At 35.9% G+C, this 22,494-nt stretch overlaps 1 protein-coding gene across 5 annotated transcripts in view; it reads right to left on the bottom strand.

The window, feature by feature from the left end:
* Nucleotides 1-22,494, bottom strand: part of ATP13A3 (ATPase 13A3) — a 62,334-nt gene that overhangs the window by 19,794 nt on the left and 20,046 nt on the right. For 4 of the 5 annotated variants that reach the window (XR_012624300.1, XM_074833921.1, XM_074833925.1 and 1 more), the window contains 15 exons: nucleotides 19,383-19,476; nucleotides 17,251-17,424; nucleotides 16,275-16,445; nucleotides 15,898-15,968; nucleotides 12,153-12,233; nucleotides 10,319-10,388; nucleotides 9,335-9,469; nucleotides 8,473-8,545; nucleotides 7,581-7,712; nucleotides 6,378-6,557; nucleotides 3,287-3,444; nucleotides 2,440-2,628; nucleotides 1,460-1,521; nucleotides 736-886; nucleotides 185-301 (listed from right to left, as the gene is read on the bottom strand). Coding sequence is in view for 4 of the 5 variants with exons in the window: in XM_074833921.1 (XP_074690022.1) it covers nucleotides 185-301; nucleotides 736-886; nucleotides 1,460-1,521; nucleotides 2,440-2,628; nucleotides 3,287-3,444; nucleotides 6,378-6,557; nucleotides 7,581-7,712; nucleotides 8,473-8,545; nucleotides 9,335-9,469; nucleotides 10,319-10,388; nucleotides 12,153-12,233; nucleotides 15,898-15,968; nucleotides 16,275-16,445; nucleotides 17,251-17,424; nucleotides 19,383-19,476 (1,858 nt within the window). In the remaining variant the exon portion in view is untranslated. The remainder of the gene's footprint in view (nucleotides 1-184; nucleotides 302-735; nucleotides 887-1,459; nucleotides 1,522-2,439; nucleotides 2,629-3,286; nucleotides 3,445-6,377; nucleotides 6,558-7,580; nucleotides 7,713-8,472; nucleotides 8,546-9,334; nucleotides 9,470-10,318; nucleotides 10,389-12,152; nucleotides 12,234-15,897; nucleotides 15,969-16,274; nucleotides 16,446-17,250; nucleotides 17,425-19,382; nucleotides 19,477-22,494) is intronic. The other variant, XM_074833924.1, reaches the window with a different exon arrangement.

Raw genomic sequence — 22,494 nt, 5'->3', positions numbered from 1 at the left:
TCAGTCCGCTCACCTTGAAAGTGGCATATACTGAACCACTACCTTCAACAACAGTACAAACATGTCTTCTCTATCTTTGCCATCAAAAACCACACAGTTTTGATCCCGTTTGAATTATATCAGCCAGAACCACAGGATATGGTAAAATGCATTTGTTTAACAGAATTGCTTTGAATTTTTATACCATTTCTTGATTTGTTGCTTGCTTGGATTCTGGGAAAAGTTGTTTTGAAGGTCGAACCACTGTTGGCATGATTCGATTATGAAGGGCTGTTTCCTCTTCGGTTGCTTCTTCTAAAATCTGCATTAAAAATAATCAACTAATTTATATATTCATTAACTTTGATTTTCTCATAATGTAATTTTCAGAAAAAAAAAAGGCTTGGAATTCAGCCCAAGGTGCAATGATCTTTCTAAACAAGATTTCCTGAGAGAATTAAGTGTTTTAATTTAGCAGTTAAGATCCACTTAGCTATTTTACACGTTCATTATATGCATCAAAACTTTGCCACGCACATCAGGAAGCAGTAAATTAGCTCTTCAGATTCTCTCCGTTCTATGAATTGTTGCACAGATATTAAAACTTCCTTTGACACACAAGCATTGTCAAAAGCCCACTGTTTCAGTTACAGCTTGAAACAGCATATAATGGCTTATCTTGTATGTAACAGCATAGGAAATTTCAGACTACTGATCTTAAAAATGATGCTTCTCTTGAAACAAGCAGACACTTACCCATCCTATTGCTTCAAACATCTTCAAATCAAGCGGATCCCCAGAAAGTACCCCTTCAATTTTTGTAAGGGAATGACAAGTTGCCATGCAAGCAACAAACTCAGACTTCAGCAAGTTCTCACTGCAAGCCCTCTCTTCCGGCAAAAGGAAACTAAAACAATGAAGTAATAATATACTTAGCACTATAATTATTTATTATGAGCCAATTCAAAAGGTTTGTTTAGATTAACAGAAGAAAATTGACTGCACAAGTCTCTTCACTTCTATTTTTGCACACAAAAAACAGATTAAGGCTCTGGGCTGTAATCTTCAGAAACAGTCTCAAATTCTGGCTCCTTCAAAAACTTTGTTAATTCACCATCCAGTTTGATTCCTCATACAGAGACGTGTTACCACTGTCATTAGCTAACCTAATTCATTTTAGCAGCCCAAAAACTCATCACTTAGGACAGGATTAAGGAAACATGCTACATTTTAACTGCATCTTTTCTGCAGTGTGAACCTAACAAGGTCTTAGAATTCAACAAATTAAATTCCACTTCAGCCTTCTAAGAGAGTTATACCTTTCATTACATCTAAACCATATTTTCAGTTGCATTCTTACAGCTCATTACAGAAATGCAAACACATATGAGCTCACATTGAATTTTCTGTTCTATTCTGCTGAAGCTGTTAAGGCACAACTAAGTATCATATTTGCTATCAACTCTGAGCTTATCCTTACCGAGCATTTTCCACCCGTTGAATTCCCCAAAGATCCAAGCCATCCTCAGTAAGTGTGCCAGTCTGAAAAAAAAAAGCAACAAGGGAAATGGCAAGAAAAAGCCTTCAGAAGTAAATTTTTACTTTACCTGAGGATAACTAACAGCTAATTAATAAAATTACCCCTGAACAATATATTTTATCTTGTTTTCACTTAAAAATCAATACTTCGGCACAGGAAATACAATATCTCCCTTGCTTTTTGCTAGTAACTAAGTTCCAACTCTGTTAAATAACCTAAAAAAAACATCCAAAGCAATCATGCCCCTCCTTGAAGACAGAGCAAATGAAACAGACCCTTAAAATTCAAATATGATAGCTCAACATATCTATATTCAGGGGTTGGAGGCAACAGAAAATAGGTACTAAATCCTTAGTACTACTTTCTTACATGCTAAAACAGTAACTGGAATATATTTACAAAGGAAAGAATAAATTTAGTGTGGATACTTAAGATTTTAAATAAAAATCTAAGGAAGAAAATAAATTTCAGCTAAGAATTAGCTAAAAGCAAAGGATTCTGGCCACCAGCATTACTGTCTTCCACTCAAGTCTCTGTTAAGAAATAACAACAGAATATGCTAGTTTGGCTTTTCATTGAAATAAACGAAAGTGAGAAACAAGCCTTCAATTTTCCAGAAGCCTGTGTACTAAATAAAACTCTAAATAGACCCCAACTCTCACATTTCTGGAGTGCCAGTAGTAAGTTAGGACTTGGGAGTCTCGAGATAAGAAAGCAGCTCTGCATTATAACAGCTTTTTAGAACAGACTAAATCAAGTGAGTTAACAGGTGGTAAACACTGTATACCTGGAAGCTAATAGGACAAAAATTATCTCATTTAGACTAAAGAATTTTCCTGTAGTTGCTAGTCTATACAAATTCCCATGTATAACACAGTGCCTCTCCAGGTGGCAACATAAAGTTTCAAAATTCACCTAACCTTATCAAAACACACGAGATTCAGCTGGCCACAAATATTTATCCTTTGTGGGCTGATACAGAAAATGCCAATTTTTTTCAACCTTCTTTGTGCATAAACAATGCCAGCAGTCATGGCAGCAGGGAGCGCTGGAGGCACCGTGATAGTGATAATGTCAAGAGACTCTATGATGATGGTATGAGCTGGAACCTGCAATAAAGGTCAGAGTTAATCATCAAGAACTCACCACTTAAAGATTCACTATCCCACTGAAATGTTACATCAGTGTTACCAAAAGCAAATCCACACATTGCTTTCCCCAGTACAGCATGTTCTGGATTGCCCAGAAATCCAGCACAATCTTGATCCACCTTCAGCAACCCCATGATAATCCAGTCCTAAATTATCCACAACCCATAACTTCAAGTTTTCACTTCTTCCCCTGCAAATAACTTTCAATTACTTTAAAACAGTAATTGAATAATAGAAATTTTTGAGAAAAAAAATTAGTTATCAGTTACCAATTTCTTGGTAAGGATTTTTTTGCCTGCAGCATACTTTAGATGTGCTATATTCTATTTCTTCCAACTGGGTACCAGTCAGATGGTAATGTTACTTATAATAAAAATAAAAGTCTAGTAACTGGGTCAATAGAAATTGAGGTAAACTCAAATTTCACTGTAATATATCCAAATTCTGCTTCTCTGCCGAATTTTGTTCTTAGCTTGTCTCTTTCATTCCCATTATACAAAATAAAGCAAAGCAATTTTCATTTAAAATCAAATTGCTTATCATCTGAAGTATGTCAGAAATCATGATCAACCCTTTTCTAAAATAAGTTGTTTCTGGAGCAGAAATTAAAACATACCTCATTTAAGATGCTATTGACAACCGTGTAAAGAAACCCAATGCCTGCCACCACCACCAGAGACAGGAGAAACAAATAGGCATCTCTGTAGAGTTTAAAATCAGTTGGCTTTGGATAGAGTATGGAACGAACAAGCTGTCCTTTAGCAGTACTAAAGCCTAGAAATAAAAAATAGTAAGTTATTAAAAGTATAAACAAGAGCAAAGCTATTCAAATATATTAAAAACCTCAATGAAACCCTTAAACTACTCATTTCATTAAGACTGTTTCTCAATATACAGTAACAGATGTTTTGCAATACTATAATTAAGGTGCTTCAAAATTGTACGTGCACATTATACTAAGTGCTTCTCTCCTATGGCAAGGACACGCAGCTGATGCAAATGAACCCCTCTTCTACAGCAGCAGTAAACCCTCAAATGGTTTGACCTGGAACAGTTTGTTGTACTGCATTTTGTCCCTCAGAGTGCAGAGCTAGTGGGTATATTTATTAGTTGTCTAATTAAGCCAGGCCTTGCAAAAAGAAAATAACTTATTCATAGAGTCCAACTGTAAGCACTTAAATGGAAAGTCTCTGTAAGTTTGACAGCCAGAAAGAAAGATTCAGAAACAACTGCAGTACACGGAGTCATCTTTTGGTGAAACCCATCTCTTGATCTCATTTTGTCACCCAAACTAGGACACTAGACTTCTAAGGGTCTTAGTCAGACCACCAATAGATACCCTGAGATCTGCCTTGAACCTTTGCCTCAACATGTGAAGTGTCCAATTTTGTATGCCCAAAACATTTTTTAGCTGCTAAGACTTCAAAGTCTGTTACTACAACCTCAGTATCAATGTTAGGTCTGCTGGCATTAGTGACAGCTGCTTGGCAGCTTCTCAGTCTGCAAGCCATCACAGCAAAGACTAAGCCCCCCACGCTGGTATCTGACATACAAGGTTCTATCAGAACGAAACAGCTATTGCATCAGTCTTGAAGAGGATGAGTTCATCCAAAGAGGAACAAGGTGTGAAGCCTCCAGGCTTTGAATGTGCTACTGCAGAATACAAACCACGGGCCTGTTCAGAGGAGTTCAGCATGTCAGTATATACTTGAGTATTTAGTCATGAATGCTTTGTAATTTGCAACAGCAGTCAAAAAGGAAAAAAAAAAAAAGTCAGAACTACTTTTGATTTTTTTTTTAATGGTTTTGCAGAATGTTCTGTAGCTGCATAGGCTAGAACACACTAGTGTAAAACAATAAACGAAAACCTCATGTGGTGTCTTAAGAACACACTGGACACACAGGTAACTTCAGTGAACATTTCTGTTCTCTAAAAAAATTACCAGCTTTCAATTCTTTACAATTACAGTAGGAGCCACAATGACATACACACTAACGTATCCATAAACTGAACTTCAGCAGCAAAAAAAATGAATATATTTAGTTAATCAGTATTTTATGCGTATTTCAGCTGAAACATCAAACATTTCATGTTAAAGGCTTAGCTCTGAAGAGTATTGTGAGTACAGTCCCAGCAGATCAATCATATCCTGATTCATGACAAGATGAAGACTACATGTCTTTGCACACAACCATATGGAGTTTTGCTCTCCTAGAATTATTTCAAGGACCAGATTTTCTAGTATCTTTAATTTTGTGGCATCCCCCTCCCTCAAATAAAGGGGTTTTTGCTTTTATCTCACTAGGTGAGAATTACTTTATTTCTTACTATCAGACATCTTAGGAGTGAGAAGCTACAAGTGCTGTGACATCTATCCAGTTCTCTGGAGTGGGAAATTCCCTACTTGCCCAAAAGCCATCCCTGTAAACCAGACAGAACAGAGAGGATTTTATATCCCTTTGTTCCTCTCTACATGTATTATAGTCATAGCAAGGAAAAGTGTACTTGTCCATATGTAAAATCTGAACACAGTCCACAGAGCTAAATTCGTCCTGTTTACAACTTAGGAGCTAACTCTGACCTGTCATGAGCAAAGAGTAGATTAAAAAATTACTTCAGATGTCAGGGCAGTAAGACCCTGTGTTGGAAGCAATTACAATTTTCCCTGCAAGAGTTCCAAACCCTGGTTTCAGACTTCTAAAAACAAAAAAGCATTATCCTTCTTGCAGAGTAGAAGAAATAAAGTCTTCAGCAGTTCTTTTCTATTGTTGTTTTGGACCACCTATCTGTATATACATATCAGGCTGGGCACATAAAATTTCTTATTTAAGAAACAACAGAAGTTGAGATGGATATTATTAAAGGAGATGTGTGTTCAAGAGAAGGAAAATATTTCTTTGAAAGAAATACTAATAAAAGCCTCTAGAAAGACATTAATCAGAACATTTACTTCTAAAACAGACTAACAAAAGGTGAAGAGAAGACACCAGAGAAATAAGAGGTTTATTAGTATGAAGTTACTTGCTGGAAAACTTGCTTTAAGTAGTGTTCTAGTCAACGTAGTCAAATTTATTCTATCCAATTCTACTGCAGCTTGGATTATAGCTTACATTCATCTATTTGTGGTGGTTTTCTTAAGACCATCCTTATAAAGCAGAATCCTTCAACTACTTTAGTCTGTGCAATTGTTTTTAATAGAACATCTGTATTATCTAAAACCAAACTTTTAACATACTAGTATGAATAAGCACTTCCATAGAAAGGGCTAGATTGAAAACATTTTTTAAGCAAATGTTATGTGCTTTGACAAAACTATGGACAAAGAAAAACATTTGACATTGCCAATGCCTCCACTAAAATAAGCCATTCCCCACTACCCACCCAATCCGATAGCATGACAAACCTTTTCAAAAAGGCATATGTAGTTCAACCAACAAACCATAAAAGACATCTAAAGGACCTGAAAATGCATTCAGGTAAGTTTTAAAATGATGATAAAGACCGATTCACTTTCTTGTTTGCTAGTTGATACTCTCCAGGCCATCATCTGGTTCTACTACTGTTGTAAGACATTTATCAAATTATTTGGGGCATACTCATTTATTCAAGCTTAGCAACATCCAACACAATACTCCAAAGTATCAGTTGACATACACCTACAAAAGTCAGTAGTATGTTAACAAGTGAATAACTTAACAATCAATACCTGTTCTCACTACTAGAGCTTTGACCAATTCTCCAGTATAAAAACGGGTTTGAATGACATTGGTTCCACAGAACAAAGTATGGCGTTTATGCACTTCTGGACTGTATATTTCATCTCCCATTGCTTTCGGATATTCTGAAGGATTTGGTAGATTTATCTTTGTGACAGGAACACTTTCACCTTAAAAGTGAAGAGAGTCTCTAAGCAAGATCAAATAAAAATAGACATTTTTCCTTCACAACTTCAAGTAGAACAACATAATCTCACTTCATCAGCACAGAAGCAGACTTATGGAAGAAGACATCTTCCTTTCAGCACGTTATAAGGCAGTCTCTCACCTATTAGCCTCAGCTCACCAGATTCCTTATCCAAATCCTATTTAATTCTATTTGTTATTCACCAATACAGATTTTATGCCTCTTGCTTCAAATCAGATGGGTGTAAAATACAGTTCATTGAAAGAAAACAGGACAAGCTTCCTTCTCCTGCTGCGAGGCATCACCCATCTTTACTCAGAAAAACTAGAAGCTGAAGAAAACTATTTTCAGCTCCTTTGGCAACTGAGTACACTCAAGCTAGGGCTGCAATCAATTTTTATCATTCACTAGCAGCAGCAGGAAGCTTAAGTATATTCAAAGAATTGAACATGATAAAACACACAATCGTTGAACTATCATTTTCTAAATGCTGCCAGTTTGGACAGATTATCCTAGGAATAACAAAAAGTCCATCCTATTCACTGAAGCTATCCTTCAAATACATCAGGTCTCTGATTTCAGAGTATACAGGCACCACTTGAGATAGTAATTTCTGTTCTTAAATACAGCAGCACATTCTACTCACTACCTTCATTCTTGGAAGCAGCTAAGAAGTTTGGGCAAAAATTTTTTGGAGAAACATACTGCAGAACTCAATCTGCACTGAGAACACCAAGTCAAGAGGCAGGAAGACAAACTATCAAGAAAACTTTTCAGCAAGAAACCATCACTCATTTTTAGAGTTGCCAAGCAGTACCAGGTAGCTGTTGCAGATAAGCAGAACACAAGTACATAAGTACTTAGGAGCATGTGTAATCGCAAGAACATACACATTTCAAGCAAAATAAACATATCCACTTCTGCTAGAACATACCACAAGTTAAGCATGCACACAGGTGTAAACTAATATGCTTAGCCACACAAAACTGTGTCAAGTTTACTTTACCTGTTAACATACTTTCATTTACAATGCAAGTACCACTGAGAAGTACCGCATCACAGGGCATAATTGTCCCATTAGATGGAATCAACATGATATCTCCAGGCACAAGGTTGGTGGAAAGGATTTCTTCTATTTCTGAGTATTAAAACACAAACAAGTTTACCTGAAAATAGCCAACATCTACAAAACCTGACAGAGATCCTCTTGGCCAAGGTTCAGGTGGTGACAATTCAGATTATACTCCATTTCATTAATGGCATTATGAAGAGTTTTTGAAAAGATACAGAAAAAGCCATTGATAAACCCAATGCCATCACACATTAAACTCTAGACCACATGGTTATAGTTCATCATAATAAATGAAAGGAATAAAGCTTGTACAAAAGGTATTAACAATTAACTACAGTATAACTTCAGTATAAAGACGCAAGTCCAACACAAATGCACGTCTCACAAAAGAGTATCACACACCACAACCTAACCATCTTCAACTACTATGGTATCCAAATGAGCAAAAGTCCGGAAATCAATTTGCAGCCCCTGCTGGGTAATAAATTGTAATGGAAACCCCATGCATGCATGTCTTTAAGCCAAGAAAGAAACTACAATGACAGTTATATACGTGGAGTGGTAGATAATGAGAAACAGGAATAGGACAAGCACCTCATCTAGAACAAACCTGATACTCACTAAAAATATCATCTAGAAAGACAATCCTGAACAGATGATTATTCTGTCTAAATTCCACTTTGCAACTACTTCTCTTCCCATGCTACTTCGCTAAGGAATGCAAGCATTTCAAGCTGATCAAAGAAAGAACAGATGCACACCAACTTTATGCTTACACTTAATGAACAGTTTAAACTCAGCCTTCCAAACCACCTGTGAAATTTACCTTGGTTTCCTCTGCAGACAGAAACCCTGACAATGCTGTGAGCTGCTACCATGTCATGTAACATAACATATTGCTGCAAAGGGGAGAAAACAGTTTATTATTTAAAAGCACAGGTTGTTTTCTTCTAAATGCACATTCTATCTCTACAAGTAGAAGTGATGAGATTCTTTATTAACATTCTTTTACAACAGATGTTACTCAAAACATTCTCTTGAACATAGTTTAGGAAACTTACGGGCAAATAAAGTTTTAGTGCATCAACCTGTACAGGTTCCTACTTTTAACAGCATGTTGGAAGCAAATACACATTGCCATGCAAAATGTTTTAAAAACATTTAGTCATTAATATACATAATTAAAAACTGCAGTAGTTGTATGAACTTGGATTAAAGGGGGGTTTTTTTATCTCTGGTCTGAATTCAGAGAATGCAGTTTAAGGATAATTACTACTTTGATTTCCATCAGCTATTACGAAGTCTACAGAGAAAAATGCATCACCAATTTAACAATCCACACGTTTGGCTGCTGCTCAATTTTGTTAAACTTTTTCAAACAATGCAAGATGAAATAGCTACTGTCAACACAACTTGATACATAAACTTGTGTTCAGGTTTTATTTACATGAGGTAGTGTTTCTGTTATCTGAGGTCAACCTACTGATTCAACATCATGGAAAATTTGCAGAGAAGGGTCTCAAAGAGAACTGTAAATCCAGATTCTTGCAGCTCAAAAAGGGAAAACCCATAACAATATTCTACATGTATACCTCTGAAAAAATTTTAAATATTTGTAGGCAATTTCATATCAAAATAAACCAATAAGTAAAAAGCTGAAAAGATGCATCTGTTTTCTTTGAACTTACCTTTCTAATGGTGTAGAGTGAGCTAACAATGGATATTACAGACATGATCACAATTGCTAATGCATAGTAGTGATATTCATCAGTGATCCACAATATCACACTGAACAACTGAAAAATGTAAAAAGGGTTGAGAACCTAGAAGAGTGACAGAACATTAAAGTTACACCAAAAGGTCACATGCATTCTCCATCAGAAGAGAGTCAGAATCATCCTTCTCCATGGAGGAGAAAAACCTTTCAGTTCTTTATACAATATTTTTGTCTCTTTTGCCAAACTGATCCCTCTTTTTCACTACATCCTCAACCCGTCAAAAACACAGCTCTCACTAATACAAGAATACATACTTTTAAGACTGAATTTTTCCCTACACCTCAAAGCAAAATAATAGGAACATCTGATGCACCTTGTTACAGTCTTAAATTAATTTGGATGTTTTTATCTATTGCTAATTAATAAATGCACTGACACCTCAAGCTCTTACTCCGTTAGTTCAGGTTGGAGAGTTTCTTTGTTCAAAAGTTTCTACCATGCATTATTACAGCACGTGGATAAACAAGTCAATTATTCAAAACCACCTGATACAAGGAAAATGGAACAAACCTAACAAAAGTATATGCAAAACCACATTTGATTCAATGTGTATGTTGTAATATATAATCCCTAGGCTGATAATGGAGAACACAACTGGTCATTTTATGTTTGAAATTAACAAAAAACAAGATACATATCCTTTCAAAGAATTCTCACACATTTTCTAACATCCTTTTAAGACACCAGGTTGTGAACTCTGAAGAGCTCATAGCTAAGGCCTCTTCAGCTTGGAGAGCTCAAAAATAAAGGTCCATATCATTTTGCTTTATGTTGCTGGGCTCTGGGGGAAGGTTTCTGTTTTACATGATTACTCAAAGACCAATCCAACAGTCATTGTTCTTAAATTAGCTTTTAATTATATACTCTTTTTAAAAAAATTGTTGAAGATCTTACCTCCTTAATCAGAAGCTTAAAAATGGAAGGCACTTTCACAGCAATTTCATTTACTCCATAGAATGCTTTTCTGCATTAAAAAAAATATTAAGACAGTTAATTTTATTAGAAATCTTATTCACTTCAAAGTAATTCCATTAATATGAGAAAGTATAAAATATTACTTAATCTGTGGCTCCTTTTATGTATCATACTGATTCTCAAGGTGTTTATCAGGAAACATTTACCCAGTGAAGCGTTCCAGTGCAAAGATAATTATTTTATATTTCAATTTAAACTGTAACTTAATTTTTATGTCCTTTCAAAATAAGATTTTCCTGTAAACTGTGTATAGGTCCAATATTATTAAACATGTAATTCTGAAAGGCAATATGGGGTTGTCATTAAATGAAGCTCAAACAAGTGTTAACTCTTACTCTGCAGTAAGACACTGTTTTCATGGTTCTGTATCTTAGCTTTATCCTTAGGATGGAGAAAGGCAAATTGTGAAAGGGGGAACAAGAAATTAACCTCTGATTGGATCTGAGCTGGTTAAATGACACTGACATGAAGAAGCCTTTAAAGGATGTTCTTCAAGAAAAAGCTTTTATTGTAGGAAAAGACACAAACTAACAGAAAATGGAATGATGAACAAGCAGATGCTTCCATATTTTAAACTCTAAGAAGGTCTCATCTGCAAAAATCCAGGAATGCCACAGAAGCCAAACTATTCTAGTCTGGGTAATGTATCAATAAATTAGGACATCAATAATTAAGTACATATTGCAGCTTGCTGTTCACATTTGAGCACTAAGAAATCCCTAAACTACATACCATTAAAGTTACATTTTAAATGTTTTTTTCTAAACTAAGTTATTCCTATGCACTTGTGTCCCTTGACAGGTATATTTACACTAAAATGGCATGTTAAAGAATTAAGTTTTTAACCCCCAGTTATTTTTTGCCAACCAGAATTAAAAGAAAAAGCAGGGAATGCCTTTGGGGGAAGCAGGGAATGCAAACCAGAAACAGATCAATGCAAGCTATGGGACACAGCTGTGACACTAACTAAGCTTTTAAAATTAAAGCCGAAGTCCTGAGACCTGGGAAGTTTCAGCCTGATCTTCCTAAAATAAGAAATGAGTTACAGATTGGGCTAAGTTTGCTGCTTCCTGGTATCCAATATTCCTTCTCAGCCATCTAGCACACTATCCCCTCTCTCACAATGACCACTAGCCAAGGATGGGGAAGAAACCAAGAAGCAACAGAGTGATCTCCCCCAGCATTTCCTTCAAGCCTTCAACAATCCGCAGCTTGAGACAAATAAGAATCTTTCCAGCTAAAGAACTCTTGATGGACTTTTCCACCCGGAATCAGTCTATTTGTCTCTGAACTGATACATGCCCTTCAACAATGACAGTAAGTTACAGTAACATTTATGTCACTTAAAGCTAAGTTATGTGGAAAAAAAACCCTACTTTGTTTTACATCAACTGTCAAATTTCACTGTATACCTGCCAACATGGTTGAAAACGTAACTGCTTGCTATTCGGTTTGTACACTTATTTCAAAATGCTAAGTAGGAAATACAATTTCAGAAATATATTCTGAATTACTTTAAGCAACACTTCTAATTCCCATGGTCAGTGTAGTTTGAGAAGTCAACACAATATCAGAGTCTAGTTCCTACTCAATGCATATGTAAGAAAAACAAGAATTTCATACATCTAACAGCCTTCTTTGAAGAAAGCCTGTCTGTAAACACTAACCACTCAATTGTCTTCTAGTTTTGCTAACATTGTGAGCACAGGTAATGGAACAAAAACAATTCTTCCCTCAAATACTATAATATTACCTGTAATCATGCATTCCCTTTGTCAGTCCTGTGCTGTGTTCATTATGAATTGAAGAACAGAACGTAGATTCATCTAGACCTCTAAGTAAAGAAAAAAGTGAGTTATTTAAGAAACTTTGTATTTAAGTATTCAGTAACTCAAAAGAGCTAGGTCTCTGTCAAGAGTTACACTGTATTATAAAAGAACAAAGTCTACAGATTAATGTCTGTCTAGCTATTTCTGTCACAACTGCAGATACCAGGGATGTTAAAAGAAGTCCTCTTGTCAACATGTCTTACTCCGTAGGACAGTCATATCTATTTCAATCAAAATGAAGGTACACTTAAAACTGAAGTAAAAGACTATCGTAACTAGTATTCAAAGGCCTCTAAAAAGAAAAAGTGAGCACGTTTTATAAAACATTATATGAAATCAGTATGGATTAGTATTTCTTCATATTATCTTTTGTCTCTAGTAATGGAAGCATTTTAGAAACTATTATTAATCGATTTATCGAATAAATCTATACTGAAGCTATTTTGAAGCATCTTGCTATCAAAATTTTATCCATGACTAGGTAAAGTACAGCCTACATTTTAAGTATTTCCTTATCATTCATCTTCACAGGACTTTTCTACATGCTGTGAAAGCATATGCTATAATTTAGAAGATCTACAGATAAGCAGGCATACCTGAAACATCATTATGTTTACTGCTATGGGATCATTTCAACTACTAAATTCAGTAAATGAGATATATCATGCACAATATCCAGGCATTTTCTAGTAGATATACTTTGGATGCACCAGAAAATATCATTACCTTCCAAAAGGCTTTCACAGATGACATTACAAAACTAGCAGTATTCAACACAAGTCTTTTTTATATTGGATATCTATTAAGTTATCTACTGAAAAGGATTCAGAGTTGTCCCAGCAAAGAAAAAAAACTCTTTACTGTGCATATACAGTAACAATTATTTCCATTCTCTAGAACACAGGGAAAGTTTTAAACATCCTCACTATTGCAAAGGCTAGGACCATGCTTCTGCCAACTTTTCATAAAAGAACAGAGGGTCAAAATGTTAATGTGTTCACCTGGCCATAGGCCTACAAGGTTTCCCTAAAATTTTTCAAGTTCAAGGATTTCAAAATTACCATTTTTAGATTAATAAATATATAATTCTCTGTGAATAACTGTGCCTTTCTTCCTATTCTATCCCAAATGATTCAATTTTTCTTTTCCTGAACAAAAAGGAACATAACAGTGGGTTTAAGAAGGGTCCCTAAAACTAAGTATGGTATGCAACCATGAATACTATCTGTGTAATGTCCATGCAAAGACAATGCTTCTATCAGGATGTCATTTGCTTTTCACAGTACTGATACAGTACTGAATTCCCAGGCCATTTTAAAAAAATCCCTGTGTGCACACAGTTTATTACATAAAGCACTCATCAACTCAAAGATTCAGTTGACACTAGCTAAAACAAAACAGACATTCAAGGTCAAAGCTGCATCCTCTTTGGCTATGTGACCAAGTCTGATTTAGTTTAAGAACAATTACACTTGCATTTCCTGTGTTTGAAACTGTAATCTTAATATTACATTATTATAAAAAGAACAATGGTACAACAGCAAGCTCTCATAACTGAGTTAGTTGCCCAAGAAATCTTAATTTGCTTCCCTTCTGCATTGTGCTAAGTCTTTAATTATGTGATCAAACTGTTCTGTCTCTGGATACTTGCACAACTAACCGCACAGGGTGAATCTATCTTCATGATGCATTACTGTACTTAGATCACAACTACAACTATTGTGTTGCTTGCCTTATGGACTTTAAGGCCCCCAGTCTCATATACCCTCTCTTTACAAATATTAGCTTGATTCTCTGCCATGTTATTAGCTAATAACAATTTCTGGGTTTTACATAAACTCAAGAGGAGATTAAGAAAAAGTATCTCAATGAAGGACAAGTTTTTAAGACTTCTTTCCAGAATATTATCATTCATAAGTTCAGCTATCACTTCACAGGTGATATCTAGTACTTCACTACACGATCATACCTAATTCACTTCAAAGTTACAGCAAACTCTCATTCTTATTTGACCTTGTGCAAAAGTGACTTAGTACTCTGCCTGTATTGGGTATGTCTCAGATCCAGCTGTTTCTCCTCTTCATCATCCAATTGCTAAATAATAGTGTCCAGCTCAGCTACAGTACCTGACTAAACAAGTGGTCAGGCTCAGTCGTTGTTAATACATCAAACAAATGAAAGTTTGGCATATCAGCAAGAATGTGATTGAATAAATGCTCACATAACTTCACAGGCATATTTGAGATTTTTCCAGGGCTTATAAATTGGCTGAGTTATCACAAGAACATCAAAAGGCACAGTCAAACAGTCAACAAATGCCAAGTTTCAAGTCACTGCTTTAATGCTAAGGAATATTTTTTTTCTTAACACGTGGAGTCGTATGATTTTTTTTCCCATATCTGTTCTTAGAGTGAAAGTATAGTTTTGCAGGTTTTTTTTAATCTCATCTGTGGGAAATATTCCCTTTGAACAGTTTAAATTAGAAACACTATAGGCAGGAAAACAAGACCCTGTAATGCAAAATGACAAGCATCACTACCTGAACCACTAATTCATGGGAGGCTTAACATAAAAAATGCATACAGAGCTTTTAATTATTTACACATGAACTGAGACATTTCCACCCTCCCAGAGGAGTGCTCAGTTTTGTAACTGCTTGTATTATGATCATTTCTTTAAATTGTTGTCATTGCTGACAACTTTCCATACTATTTGCACACACTTTTTTCAAAAACATAAGAAACATTTGCAGAATATGTTTCTTCTTACAGAAATTTTGGCTGTTTTTCTTTTCTTCAGCCACTGGTCATTAATTTTTCTATGTGTAGTGCTTGACTTTTCCACATGATGGTTCAATGCAGTGAACATTGATTTAAGTTAAAAAGAGGTTATATTTCTGACCTGAACTTCTTATTTTAACACGCAATTGTCAAAAACAGAGAAGCCTGTGTTCATTTAACTTGTTAGCACTATGAGAAGGCCTTATCAGTAGGCACCAGAAAAAAGAACTTTCTTCAACCAAGAAGAACTTTCTTCTTTAACCATCATGCAACAGTGCTGCTGGATAAAAGAAAATACAGCGCATCAAATTCAGTGAGCACAGCTAGTACTGCCCACTGAAAGACATTTTCTATCAATGCAAGAGACTTGGTTTTGTTACTGAAGAGTAACAAAAGAGGGATCAAATTCAGCTCAACTGAACTAAAATGTGGCATCAGACCTACACAAAGGTGAGCAACAAGGTATTTGGTGAATTCCCCTCTTCCTAGACACTCCTTTGGGGCCTAGCTCAGCAGCAACACAAAAAATGTAATTTATTCCATTAGAAGGAAAATTTTTATGAGTTTATAGAAGGAGAACTACTGTCTATAAACAGGTGCTCTAATTCTCAAATAACACTCCAAGAACAGGCAAAAAGCCTGCAGAGGCATGCAGCCTGTCACCCTATACGAATCATGCTCGATAAAGGTAGATTAAACAAATGCCTTCCTTCCAAAGTGGCACCAAGTTAAAATCTCCCTGCTCTCACTATGTTTTAAACAAAGACTCAATGAGCTAAAACAGTTGGTCAGAATATGATACTGATTTTCACCATGTTCTTAGGCATGTTATTGTACTTTTTTAAAAATGAATTTTGAAGCACAACACAAAAGAAAAAAGTATTCCTACCGTACAACATCAAAATTTTGAACTGAATCATTCCAGAAATACTTCACGCTGTGGTGTGTGAAATAACGAATCTGCAAGGGCAACAGACATAGATACTGTATTAGCACCACTTAACACCTCTCTTCTGACTTTATCCTGAAAGCGAATTTAGAAAAACTTCACTGAAAAATTAAGTTTTCTTTCAAAATAATCTTTATAGCATTCCACAATTTCTAGTTACAGGTTATTGAGGAAAAGATTTGTGCTCCACGCAAAGAATGAGTGAGCCTTTTAGTCAAAAGTAGCAGCTCATGTGCACTGTATTGTGGTGTGTTTACTCTAGATACCACTTGAGATACTTCAAAAATTAGCAGGTGTAGTATTGAAGGTTTACTTACAGGCAAATATTTTTTCAAATCATTTTTATTCTCTTCTGCAGCAGATTCACAGAAATGAACAGCATGGCCATTTGAAACCTTGTGTACAATGGGGTTAGGATTCTGTAAAGGATTGGCTCCCAAAGAAGGCATAATGCGAACCTTTGCACAAAACCATATCTTGAATTCATCCTTAAAAAGAGGGGGAAAAATGAGTTGGTTGAAACGTTATTGAAACAGCATTGTACTACAATAGCTGTAGCAAAACTTGTCAACAACAGATGACAGATTAGTAGAGCCCATACATATAACTACAGAAGATATTCCCCAAGTTAGTATCAGCTACCTTAAGAATACATTTTCTTTCCACAATTCTAAAAACATATTTTTTGTAACAAAATTTTTTTTTTTTTAAAGCAATGAGCCTTGGTACTTGAATTTTGACATCTTCAGCCCTTCACAATTTAACATAGTTGTTCTGCAGTAGGAGGAACTATGGGATTCCTATGCATTCAGCTGCATCCACCCTGCAACTCCAAATAACTGAGGACTTAACACAGGATCATAACCGGGGACTGTACACAGTAATTGTGGAGGAAGAAAACCACTTTAAATCAAACCACACCTGAGTCCACAGTTACACCTTAATTCAACAAATGTTTCTTTCCTGAATGAGGGAGGGAAAACCTGAAAACCATGTTATCAGCTTATATCAACACGGTATCTGTTCTGTAAATTTTGATGACAACAGCATTCGTGTGTTTAATTCTTAAAATCCAAAAGCTAAAACTTTCCTTCTGCTATGCCCTCTGCAAACAGCTGTCAGTCTTCCCATATGGGCAGCAAAGCTATGTACAGTACCAAGGAGCACAGTTCTGCAGTACTGTAAAACAAAATCACATCTACATTGGAGGCAAGGATTTGTGTATCTTAGCAAGCAGCAGAGGGATGTGAAACAACTGCAAACTGGGAGAAGCACATCCTCCCATAGACTTACAGTTGTTCTCAGCAGAACCACTTCACAGTCTCTAAGTGTAGTCCTTTTGCATGTTGCTTTCACACGCCACTGAGGCATCCAGTAGAGGAGGAGGAGAAGAAAGCCACCAGAACAGATCACTCCTACAGTAACTAGCACCAACTTCCAACGACACAGATCATAACCACAGATCTCCTGCATGGAAACAGAAACAAATAACAAACAATGACCCTCTTTAATTGCTCTGACTTGGGAAGCCAACATTAATTTTTCATAAAGTGTGGTATTTAAAGCGAATCAAATTTCAAAGCCATTTTCTCCTTTTTCTTTTCTGGGGGAAGGAAAGATTTAAAAAAATACATTACGGGGAGGCAACAAAAAGGAGGACATCAGTAAAAGCCTCAGAAAGGCAGAGCATATGCATTGTTTACAACATTTAATTACAGGACCTGTCTCCTCTCTGCATTGCTCCCTAAGGACTTAGGTTGCAACACAATCTGTCTTAACTCCCAGTGAACAACCACATTTTTCACCACGACCATGACCTAGTACAAGCCAACTAGGCAGGTAAAGAACAAAAACATATTTGGTTTTGTCAAATGCTGATTTTATCAAGCATTTGATTAGCCAGCATACATAGTTTTGAATGCTAGCATAGCATTAGTTTTTGTTGCTAGCAGACAGTTTTTGTTGCTAGAGGAATTTCATGTTTTGTAAACAAGCATGTAAATATTTGTCAAACACTACTTTTTAGTAGAGAAACTGGCTTATTTTGCCTTTCATTTTAACAAGAAATGCTACTAAGGAAACATTAGAAACTGCAAGCCGCACTGTCAAAGGTTCTGTAACTTGCACCAGCAGGAAAAATCCTCTTCTCCCATTAAAAAACCCACAGTACCAACTTAACCTGATGACAGCCAGGAACAGAAAATAATTCTGTGACTTACTAGATGATGTGTTACATTCCTGAGCTTCGCATTACATCAATAGATTATATTTCCTGCTGCAAAAGGGCAATGAAATTGCCCATTGAGTCCCACCCACATTGTTCATACTGACACCAACTTTTTGCAAATTTTTTTGTACTTTTCATTAAACACTATTAGAAATTGTTTAAACTCCTTTCCTAAGAAAAGGCTTTTCAACAAGTTCATTTTGCAGCCTTCTCAGCTGACAAAAAGCAGAGACAAAACCCATACTCTTACCCCCCAACACACTGGAGTCAGTATTCACTCCTTTCCAATAAAAACAGGTGGGTGAAAGACAGCGGGAGAGTTTAATGCTTCTTTTGGGGCAAACCAAAATTATTTCTTCCAAAAAGAAGTTATTTTAGTGATCAGACCATAAGCATTTCAGTTTCATTTTTTGTTGTAAGGTGTATTTGCCTACTCTCCATATTAAAGCTGGTCTAGCGAAGAGCAGCTTTTCCTAGCTGCACACACAAAGAAGTAACAAGGATGTCGATTCACAGGAATCTACCATTTTTTAAAGCAAAAAGCCCTACATGCCCCAGATATTTTCTGCTGTCTCTATAATGGGCTAGAAATTTAAAGATCAGCTGCCACTATTTTCCTGTCAAAGCTAACTGCTGTGTCTTCCAGGACAGTAATAAAAGATATCATTGCTCGAGTAGGAAGCAAAGTTTGTGTGCTACCAAATACCCATAAAACTGCTTGCCATGTTTTAGGGAGTGGGTCTTACTTGCATAAATATGAATATGCAAGAGTATGCAGAGTAGATTATGAAGCGTTAACCTGTTTTAAATGACAAGAAAAAAGCTCTAAGATTTGCAGAAAAGAAAGAAAAAAACAAAAACACTTTGCTGCCATTTTCCTTTAAAAAACAAAAAGCTGTTTAAGTACCAAAATCTTTCATCTGTTGGACTGCTGACCTCAAGGTACCCAACCCAAAACCTTTGCAAAGGCTTTCAACAAAAACATTCCTCGTACCAAGACTAGATTTCTGGTATTTGATAGATTTTTGATAGATTTTTGGTATTAACCAAAAGAATATTATCAAGGGTAACCTTATAAAATTGCTAAATTCATTTAAACTGAGACAGTCCACTTCCTGGTGTACTATGCCCCATTTAGAAAGAAAACCATAAAAGTGTTTCTTTCACTGTATAAAAATAGACAAACAGAATTAATTACCATCTCATCCTCCTCTGCTTTATTGACAAATTTCTTTTCTTCTTTCTCCATGTTTAGGAAGATATGGAACTTCTCAACTTGAGATATGGAAGACCTTTAACAACAAAAATTAAAAATTGAAGCAACATTACTGATTTTATACCTAACTACCAGGTTGTTTTGAGTTATTTTCTGTAAGTGCATACACATAAAACACACTGACAACATATTAATACAGATCTTAAATTTGCACCAATACTAGTGTCCAGTAGTGACGACCCAATGAGCTCTAGTAAAGCTTTAAGATTGAACACTGGATGAATACAAGTGAAATATTGCAGAAACAGCAGGCTCTGAAGGAGGAAAAAGAGCTTGTACCTATTTAACTTTGTACAATTAATTCTACATGCAGCAAACAGGTTTTGGTACATTCTACAAACTTCACAATGGAAACTAAATTAAAATTGCAAAAAAAAAAAAGCTTAAAAGTAGGTCAAGATTATACAGTTCTATCATTCTATACTGTAATAGCTCCAATCAGATGCTTTCAGAAGCCAGGCTATCCTCCACAAGGAAAGACATTGTACCCCTGAGATGTGAATTTCTCATCTGAAGAAAAAAAAAGTACATGCTAAAAATGTTTAGTCCCTAGTTTAATATTTCTAAATCAAAATATGCTTAATGGTCATCTTTCCAATTCTTTTACCATTCAATCTTTATCAATTGGTTCACTTCTTATTGTAAATCTCTTATAGTTGCAAATCTTGAAGGGTCCTTTGAGTATCAATTATGATCACAAGTTTCATGAATAGGGCAAGGCATGAAAAAATATGAAGTTGTCTACAAGATGAACGTATTGCACACAGATCCCTATTCCAATAGGGAAGAACTACAAATAAAAGGCTACAACATACTACAAGGTTCATCAGAAGCTTCAACATCACATAAACAAAGAAAATGAAAGATACCAAGCCAAAAAGCTAAATTTTTGAAATTAAAATTGTATTTAGCCTTCACTTGGGCACCACTGTACATGTTAATTGCATACAATTTATAATTAATGTACCCATATTCGATTTCCACAGGGCTACCTACCATAGTTAAAACCACTGAATAGCCAGTGCTCACCTGCCAAGGCATGGATTAACTATCATTCTCTGCACTGACACTGTACAGCCTTTGTTTTTATTTACTGCACATAATCTCTCTCTCTGAAGACAGCACTTACTACCACAGCATATGAGCAGTCCTCAGGTATTAAAGATTCACCATCATAGCACAAGTAGTTATTGTAATTGACATTTTTCAGACAGAAGGCTGTTACCAAAAAAAAAAAAAAATCAAGGTAAAAGCCATCCACTTAATTTCAGCTCAGCTGTCCATTGAAGACTAGGATGCCACTAGTCAAAATACTTAGTACTAGGTAGCATTATGATAAAAGCACAACCATTACCAAGTCCTTTGCTGTCATTAACTCCCCAACACTTTCACAAATCAGATCACCAGACTTCAAGTCAGATCCTCTCAAAGCCAGCCCCTGGATCCATGCACTTACATTCAGCAGCAATGCCAGCTTGCCAACTTCAAAAGGTCCTTCCTCCCAACTCCTGCAGTTTATCAACATCATCACATCCTCACGTGTTCTCTGCAAGCTACCACCTCCTTTCCAATTAAGCCAACAAATGAAGCAGGAACCCAACAGAGAAGGTTTCCGTTGCTGCCCAAATCTGGGTCTCCTCAGACATCTACTCTCACTGCTGAATAAGGTCCTTCCTAGTGGAAGAAACACACACTTGAACCAAAAAACTGTATCACAACACAGTCCTCAGTCACAGGTGAAAAACAACTTGGCACTTCATAAACTGAGTGCCTGATACAGTTTGTATTTTGTTCTGTATGGAAGGATGCGAATTTGATAACAACTGTCTTCTTTGATAGAAATACCAGCTCACATGCTCCTTGCTTTAAGCTGAAAATTTTCTATTACTATCCAATGCTGAACTATGAATACCTTTCTTACTGCAGATTAATCTGGAAATTAAGCCAAAAGATGTGTACCGCTGATACTTCCTTATCTGTTACACAAGTCATGCAAGTTCTAAACGACATTTTTGTTTAAAATGCCACTTTTCTCCACTAAACAGCTTTTTATCTTGGGAAAGATATATATATATATATATATATATATATATATGAAACCAGTTCAAATCTGTCCTAAACCAACAGAGGATTGTTAAGAAAGCTCCTGAGAACAATCTTTGAATTAATAACATCAAACAACTTTATGTACACCGTACAATCACATTTTCAGTCAAGAAGCCATGCAGACAGAAAAAATTTTGTGTATTTACAGAATTATACTTCTAATAGAGTTCACAGCTCCATGAGAGAATTATTAGATTTATCATACTTGAACTAGTCTGCTCTTAAACAAACATGCATTTCCCCACTATAGCGTACCGCAACATCAAAAACAGTGCCTGCAGGCAAAACTCCAATCTTGATGAACATATCTAGCAACAACTGTACTTGATACAGGAAAGCACCAGGCAGCAAAATAAATACAAACAGCTTCAAGATCAATCAATCTCAACTGAGATTTCCATATGGCCAACACGTCAGAACAGGCATCTTATGGGACACTGCGGCAGCATGAGAGAGAAGTGCAATTACTTTAATTTAGGGCTGTTCCACAGCTAGTAAAGAGTGTCGAGCCGTCGGTCTGAAGAAGCATGAAGGGAAATCTCAGCACTGAGAGCACCAGCAATAATTCCTGTGATTCACTGAGTTCTTTGAACAGCTGGGTAGAGTCACACAGGGAATACACAAGGAGCATTAGGAGGCTATTTTTAACTCACATCATTAGCTCCATCTGCATTATTTTATACACTCATTCACTGAGCAACCTTCAACTAGCGCATATATTCTCAATATTTTACATACTGCCTGTAATTTTCCATACTAAACTCAAATTCAAATCTCTAAAATTAGAGAACATTAGAGATCTTTCCTCAGTTGATGGGTCATGAAAATCATTACTATTCAGCAATGAACAGCACTTGTTCTCCAATCTTACCCCTTTTGGTACATCATCAGCCCAAGCTCATCATCAAGAGCTCAGACACATAACTGC

The sequence above is a fragment of the Strix aluco genome, chromosome 9, assembly GCF_031877795.1.
Source record: "Strix aluco isolate bStrAlu1 chromosome 9, bStrAlu1.hap1, whole genome shotgun sequence".
Taxonomy (NCBI): domain Eukaryota; kingdom Metazoa; phylum Chordata; class Aves; order Strigiformes; family Strigidae; genus Strix; species Strix aluco.
The sequence above is the reverse complement of the archived record's forward strand: the minus strand, read 5'-3'. Positions and strand labels throughout refer to the sequence as shown.